General features: G+C 34.1%; 1 protein-coding gene across 1 annotated transcript; it reads right to left on the reverse strand.

The window, feature by feature from the left end:
* LOC109714449 (LOB domain-containing protein 18-like) lies at positions 5,113-6,809 on the reverse strand. The gene is made up of 2 exons (XM_020239087.1): positions 6,325-6,809; positions 5,113-5,770 (listed from the first exon to the last, which is right to left on the reverse strand). The coding sequence occupies exons 1-2, from the start codon at positions 6,658-6,660 to the stop codon at positions 5,366-5,368; spliced, it is 741 nt and encodes a 246-aa protein (XP_020094676.1). The 5' UTR covers positions 6,661-6,809; the 3' UTR covers positions 5,113-5,365.

The raw sequence follows: 8,749 nt of genomic DNA on the forward strand, positions 1-8,749 counted from the left end.
TCATTTGAGTAATTAAGATGGCCTTTTCTTCTATATTAAATGAGTAGAAAAATAAATGAATCTAATTATCTACGGCAAATTAATGTTTTACTATTTTCACTTGCATATATTAATTTTAGAGTGAATTGCATACGGCTCCCTATAAATATAGTGAATTGCAAATATATCCATACAAAATTCAACTTTCTTATGGTATCCCTATAAAAGTCCAAATATTTTCAAATATAGCCCTACCATTAGAATCTGTTAGAAAATTTTAGTTAACCATAGGTAAAATACTTAACTCTGGTCGGACAATGAGGTAAATTGACATTTTTACCCCCTCTTATATTACCTTCTTCTCTCAATCAAAATCCTAGCAATGGAAACTCATCTTCTTCTTCCTTTTCCTCTTCCTCTCTCTCCTTCATACTAGTTTCGAACTCATAATTAGAATTTCTCCGTCCCCATTCATCCACGACGCGTGTTGATTCGCCATGTCGAACGCGTGTTGCTTTCCCATTCAATTTTCTCTATGATTTTTTCTTATTTTACTCAAAAGAAAAAGTTTAGAAGAAAAGAAGTGAGAGAAGAGGCTGCAATAATGGTGGATTGGGTTGAATTTTAAAGAGGAAGAAGATAAGGAAGAAGTTGACCATTGAAAATTTTTTGGAAGGACATTTCTGCACGATTATATGGCAAACTTGACATTTCACTTATCTGTTATTAAAAAATAATTAGTTCTCCAACGGTAATAACTAGAGAGACAAATGTAAATTTTATTGGACTTTTGCAGGGACAAGAGTTAAAAGTTGAACTTTATAAGAATATACACTACAACAAAAATGGTGTATAGCAATACTTATAAATGTCGGTACATGTCAAAAACAGGTGCTGCTGGTTAAATTACCGACACTTTTTAAAAGTGATGCTATATGTGGGGTCGCTATATGTGGAGCCGTCTCGATGTTTGGCACCCACTCCTCCAGCGACCTGTGGCGAAAGGACATGTGGCGATCATAGCCCTCTACGGTCTCTACGAGATCCTTGCGGCCGAACTCCAACCGCCGGAACCTTACCTCGTCGGCTGCGGCCGCGGAGGAGAAGAATGGGTGATGGTGATCAATTTTTCTTTTTTTTTCCTTTTCTATTTTAATCGGGCCGAGTGGGCAGGGTGGGATTGGTTGAGTAGAGAAACTTTTTGTTTTTGGTTGGATTGAACTTTATATTTAGGCCTTAGTATATTTTTAAAAAAAATTTTTGGCATAAATGGGACACTTACACAAAAGTGTTAAAAAAATATGTCTCTATAATCTAATTATGTTGTAATGATATTTGCTATTCGATATGTTTACAGGAAGCTGTATGCAATTAACCCTTAATTTTACTATGGTACAGTTTGTTGTATATAGGTGTATAAGATTTCTTGAAAATTTCTTTTGGGGCGCGTTTGGTTCACATTATGAAAGATTATTAGGAGTAAAAAGATATCTGAGAATCTTATTCTTATTCATTCTATTACTAAGAATGTAGTATTTCAGTGTTTGGTTCGTACGGTCATATTATTTGGTCATGTTATTTAAGATTACGAAAAATATACAATTAATTAATTAATTAATTAAATTAATTTTAAATAATATTATAAAAATTTTAATATCTTTTTAGAAAAAAGAGAGAGAGAATATATGTTAGAAAGAGAGAGCATAATTAAAGAAATAGAAAGAGAAATAGAGTCGAGGTTAGAGAGAATGAGAGGGTTGAGATTTTAGAAAAAAATGGGGAGAAATAGCTTAATTCAGAGAGAGAAAAAAAGTTGAAGTTTAGAAAGAAAAAGATAAGTTTAGATAGAGATATGAGGTTAGAGTGTAAAGAAAAATAATACCAACTAGCCGGCGGGTGGAAAGAAAAGAAAAGATTAGACATATTATAATTACTCCAATCCATTAATATAAGAATACCCACCATTCCTCAAGGCTGCGTTTGGTTCAGGTATAAGTAAGAATTGCTTGTTCCAGAGATAGGTACAAGTTCAGGTATAAGCAGTAACTAGACCAATTTTGCGTTTGGATGAAAATTGAGTTGTTCCTTAGAATAAGGTAAATAGTGTTTGGATGGTTAAATTGGAACAAGAGGAATAAAAGTTATAATTTGAAATTAAAATTATATTATCTAATTAATTAACATCAAAATATTACTTAAAAATAAATAATAAATAAATTATTAATCAATAAATATAAATAATAATAATTATTAATTATTAATTATTAATTATTAATTATTATTTATTATTTATAAGTAATAAATTAATTAATTATTAATAAATTATTAATAATTATTAATTAATTAATTAATTATTAATAATTATTAATAATTATTTATAAGTAATAAATTAATTAATAATAATTATCTAATTATTAATAATTAATTATAAATCAATATTAATAAATAATAATAATTATTTAATTATTAATTATTAATAATAAATTACTAATAATATCGATTATCTAATTAATAAGAATAATTATTTTATTTTATTATTAATTAATAATTAAATAATAATATTAATAATTAATTATAAGTAATAAATTAATTAATAATAATTATCTAATTAATAATAATTAATTATAAATAATAAATTAATAATAATATAGATTATCTATTTCTTAAGAATAATAATTATTAATAATTATTATTTTAATTAATAATTATTAATAAATAATAATTATTAAATTAATAATTATTATTATCTAATTATAAATAATTAATTATGATTAATTATTTGTTTATTTATTTTATTATTTAAGTAAGAGATAATAATTCAAATATATTAATTAGATTAATTAATAATTTAATATCATTAAAATTTAAATTTAGATTTAATTTATCTTGTTCTCATTCGGGAACAAGCTTGTTCCAGGAAAAAGATGGAACAACAGTTCCAGCGAGTTTCAATCTTATACCAGCTAGTTCCAGAAACCCGGGAACTACTGTTCTCGGGTACGAAACGCTGCGTTTGGGAACAAAGGAAGGAACAAGGGCTTATTCTCCCCCTTGTTCCTGAACCAAACGCTATCTTAGGGCGCAATTGAGTAGTCTAATGTTGTTCCGATTTTTGTTCTTGTGAACGTTGACATCGATTCGTTCCAACTTTACACTCTCGGGGCATAATAGAACAATATAATTTGGTTTTCCACTTTGTTCGGTTAAATGAGAAAATGTACTCGTTGCAAAGTTATACTGTTAGGGCGCAAATGAGTAGTCTAATGTTGTTNCTAATTATAAATAATTAATTATAATTAATTATTTGTTTATTTATTTTATTATTTAAGCAATAGATAATAATTCAAATATATTAATTAGATTAATTAATAATTTACTATCATTAAAATTTAAATTTAGATTTAATTAACTTTGTTCTCATTCGGAAACAAGCTTGTTCCAGAAAAAAGATGGAACAACAGTTCCAGCCAGTTCCAGTCTTATGCCAGCTAGCTCCAGAAACCCGGAAACTACTGTTCTCGGGTACTAAACGCTGCGTTTGGGAACAAAGGAGGGAACAAGGGCTTATTCTCCCCTTTGTTCCCGAACCAAACGCTACCCAAAGGAATAAGATTAGTACTTTGGGATGCATCTCATTCCCAAGTAAATTTAGTATTACCAACTAGATTATTTAGTGCGTTTAGCCAAACACCGTCATATTTTTTTTATTACTATTGGATTAATAGGAATGTTAAAAAAATAGCGCGAACCAAACGCACCCTTAAGGTATTCATTAGTGTAAATGGATTTTCTTACTGCAAACTCTATTTGTTTCGCAAGAACTTAGTGATTGTATTTTACTAAAGGCTTAACAAAATTCGAATCTTGTATTACATTTTTCATTTACAGTTTTTATTTATTTGTGTCGATGGATATCTGCAAGTGCACACGCACATATACTTATTTATTTGTTTGTGTACATAAATGTATATATATTTTCATGTATCGACAAGTTTTTTTTTTTTCGTGTACGTATTGACATGTATTTATCTGCTTAATTATAGATTATTTAAGAGATTCCCTTGGCCAAAGCTAGGACTCATCAACATACGCAGTTAATAACTTACATTTTCCATGATTGTTGATCTTCCCTACTCGGCGTCGTTTTCCAACAATTATGTAACAACAACAAAGACCCTGAATACAAGGGCTTAATAACATCATATATAAACTATTATTATTATTGTTATTATTATTTTATATAACATATGGTGCCAGTCAAATATGACCTATGACCAAAACATTCAATCTCAAAGTTAATTTGCTAATGATTAAGCTCCAAATTACGCCTCATCATTATCCAATCTACAGAGGGGGGAAAAAAAAGTGCCCCAACGCGTGTGATAGTGACCGAGTACTCGGCAAGAACGATCTTTGCAGTTTTATTTGCGGATGGAAAAAAAAATTGCAAGGAGACCCCTAAACTATACGAATTTTTGGAACGACCCTATCAACTTTATTTTTTTTAGTCGATCGACATGCATCACTTCTACTTTTTATTTCTCTTATTTGAATGATTTTAATCGACAAAGTAGAAAATTAGCAAATTCAACAGCAGTTTTATTAAATTATATATAAATAGTAACTTCTAATAGCTAACAGAATCATTTAATTGAATGAAATTGTCAATTGGACTAAGTAAACTCAAATAAAAAAAATAAAAGGTAAAGAAAATGCTAATTGAAAAGTAAGGTTTAAGGGTCTATTTCCAAATGGCATAATACTTGAGGGCTTCGATCAGTAAATTGTTAATTTCCTTTCAAGTACCTTACCAAAATAAGTTTAACTCAAGCAGACTACTACCAAACAAATACGGTTTAGAAACTCATGAAAAGAAATTAAACTTTAGTGCTGATTTATGTTGATAGATACAAAATCATGATCATTTCTAATAAAGTATAAAACTTTGGCATGATTAAGCATTAACAAATTAATTAAGTACTACTATAATTTCTCTTCCAAGTCATTCCCTCTTAACACATTAGATGAGCGACAAAATGGAAGTTTTCAAATAACATAATAATAAAATAAAAATGCGCTTAAACCATAATAAAGGAATGGTTGAAGTTCAATTACTCATTAAATTTTGGTGCTAACATTTTAACAGGTATAAACTCTTCTTCTTGAAAAGAGAAAACAAAAAGAGAAAACTTTGGCAATGAAACAGTACACTAGCTAGCTACTATTTTGATTTCTCTTCCAAGTCATGACCTCTAATTACCACATTATGTAAAGCAAAGTGTGGGGTGCATCCTTCAACCCCCACTAGGTTGACAAAAGCAGATTATAATTAAAGGACTTAGTTTTTGATCGTTAAATTTGGTTATTGATTTGATCGATATCTTCATTACTTGCATTTGGAAAGAGGAGGAGGGGGCTCGGCAGCGGTGGCAGCTGCGGCCGCCGACCGTTGCCGATTGAGAAGCTCCCTCGCCAGCGCCTGGAGATCGCCGCCCCCACCGCCCGAACCGCCCGGGCCCACAGGCCGCTGCTGCGGCTGCGGCTGAAGAGCAGCCCACGGGCCGCCTCCGAGCGGCTGCTGCTGCGAAGGCGTCATCAATGGGTCAAAGAGCGCAGAGAGATCGACAGAGGTGGGGAGGTTCGACGACGACGATGGAAGGTCAGATATCGAGAAGGGGGGCAGCGGCACGGAAAACTGAGGCAGCGGCGGCGGCAGCGGGGGCGGCGACGGCAGCTCCAGTGTGGCCAGGTGGGCTTGCAGGTAGGATAGTTCAGCTTGAAGACTCACCACCTGATCATCATTATGTATTGAGTAAATGTGCACAAAGCATCATCAATTGATATCTAATTATGAACTACTTAGAACGACACACAATATGATCAAGATTGTATATGCAAGCACTATATACTCTCTCTCCCTCTCTTTCTCTCTCTCTCTCTCTCTGTGTAGAATGGTGTTGGCTAATAGGGAATAAAACTAACAGAAGGGTTTGTTTCGTTTCGGGTATTGCTTGACTTCATAGGTTAGCTTTTCCCTTTTTAGAGAGAGAGAAAGAGAGAGATCTAGAGAGAGACTCCATCTTTTTGGAGAACTACCGAAAGAAAGCCTGCACAATTTAAATTGATCAGTTTCTGATTTTAATCAATCTCCAGAAGATTGAAAACATCAAAAACGTACCCGCCCATAGTATTCCACGAATCATAATTACGATCAACAAGAAAGAGAGGGAGAGAGAGTGTGTGCGTGTGTGTGTGTGTCTGCGTTGAATATAGAAGATTGAAGCATATTGTAGCTCAAGTTTTTAGAGAGAAATTATTCTTTCTTTCGTATGCTGCTGTGCGTACCTGCTGTTGGAGGGCGAAGATGTGGGAGACGCAGCCGTAGACGGGGTCGCGGAGGCGGGCGTGGGCCTCGTAGCAGATGGTGACGACGGCGTCGAGGCGCTTGTGGGCCGGGATGTGGAGGAGCAGCTTCGACACGTTGCTGGCGCCGAACACCTTGTGCACCGCCGCGAAGTGTGCCGCCCCTTGCTCCGAGTCGAAGTAGGGCGCGAATATGCAACCCGTCACGCACTTGCGCCGCAAGAACTTGCAGGCCCCACACGGCCCACTGCCACCTCCACTGCCGCCACCACCTCCACCGCTGCCACCGCCAATACTGCACGTGCTGCTTCCACTCATGGCAATCACGGATCGATATTTTCTTTCTCCTCCCCTTGTAAATATTATAAATGTCTATATATGTATATGTAGGATTAGAGTATGTGGGTATTGGCGTTTATGTCGGCGAAGAGAGAGAGAGAGAGAGAGAGAGAGAGAGAGAGAGAAGAGAAGAGGGTTAAGGGAGAAGGGGAGGAGAGGGGGGAAGGGGATGAGAGGGGGTATGTATTGTATTTACTTTTGGGGGTGTTTGTCCTATTGGTGGAGGGTCGTCTAGGGGTTACTGTTTGGGTTTTTTTTTTTTTTTTTCTTTTTTCCTTTTTTTTTATTTTGGTTTCTTTGTATTGATGAGTCTTTAAAGCCACGCCAAGGAGCAAAGCCTACCACCTCCCCTCTCTTCTCTCTCTTTCCCCCTCTAGAATGCTTAGCAGCTTGCGTGAAGCAAACATGCCATGGAAACAAACCCACAACACCCCAGTACTATTACCCCCCCTCTCTCTCTACATCTCTCTCTACACTCTCTCTCATTAAAAATTATTGCATACACCATGGTCTACAGCGCGGTCACCAAAACTCAAACATAGAAAAACCTTATAATCTAAGTTTAATCGATTAGATATAGTCCATAAATAACTTCTAAATACTTTATGGATAAAAAACTGCGATTAGTTTTTAAAACTATATTCTAATTACCTAGGTACGTACGTTAAACAAAACCATGTTATATATATATACATGGATATAATAAAGTTTAAATATTAGAGACCTAACTAAGTAAGGTGTCATAGACCACGCGCGGTGCGGTGCATGCAATATATATGTTCTCCCTCTCAAATTATAATAAAACGAGTCCCACATACATCTACTGTTACAGTTTCCGTCTCACACCTCCTTCGACCTCTCCCTCACGTGAAGATGACATGCCTTTCTCCCTTTCTACATGTTGTGCATTAATTTATGCGCATTTTGCATTGTGCATACCCAGAAATGATTACCGGCGTTTTAAATAGTTTAATTAAACATTGCAAACCAAATGTACCAACCCAAAATTTGACCAACTTAATTATCAGGTCCCGATCGAGTAAACTGATCATGGGACTCAAATATATATATATATATATATATATATATATATATATAATTTGCTTGCGCTCTTGATATATAGTCGTACCCAATAGCTAATTGGATTCAGGGCTAGTTAATTTGGTCCTACCGCAGATTAAATAGTACTATTTGATAAAAACTGTTTGAGAAGTGTGATTTAAAAAAGCAATATATTAAGTTTTTTTTTTTTCCCCCTCAAGTTTATCTTTGCAGTAGAATCAGAAAGAACCAAACTGAGTCTTCCATTTTTTCAGCTGCAAAATTATGTTTTTCTTTCCGTTACAGTATATGTCGAGACATTTTTTATTAGTAAATATACTACGTACAAAAGAATTAATACCGCTTTTATTTTTAAAACAAAAACAGAAGAAGGCTCAAGAAGACCCTCAAATCGGATCGATCATACGTAAATATGACCTGATAACAACGCAGAAATTAGAAAAAACAAAAAAAAAGAATTAGCGCGCTAAATATGAGATTTTGGACTTGTATTAAAATCTCATGTGGAAATTGAGGGATGTGATTGTAATATTAAAATATAAGGAGGGGCAAAAGTGAAAAATAAGCACAGATATAATTTTGAGAAGGCACATGGCAAATGTTGCTCCATTTCTGTTACAAATCCACAATGCCCCGCCACATAGATTGAGGAGAATAACTGACGAGGAGCCTTATTCTCCTCGGCCGTTTCATTATCTGCACTTTATTAATACCCCTTTCGGCTGTGAAAAGAAAAAAGGGTGGAAAAAAAAAAAAGTTTTTCTTGTGGATAAAGCCGATCGCAATATTGTTGTTGTTATTTTAATCGTTGCTAGTTAGGGTTGGGAGATTCATGTGAGTGCCGAGTCTGAATCACTTTTTAGAGGTGATCGAGTTATATATATTTAGGGATTTGTTTGATTGCATATTTTGTACTACATATAAATTCAAATATGGTATATGCTTCGATATATTTGAATTGAACTGTTGTAATTGGAACTGCACGAGAAGATTCACCGCAGCAATT

The sequence above is a fragment of the Ananas comosus genome, linkage group 8 (assembly GCF_001540865.1).
Source record: "Ananas comosus cultivar F153 linkage group 8, ASM154086v1, whole genome shotgun sequence".
Taxonomy (NCBI): Eukaryota; Viridiplantae; Streptophyta; class Magnoliopsida; order Poales; family Bromeliaceae; genus Ananas; species Ananas comosus.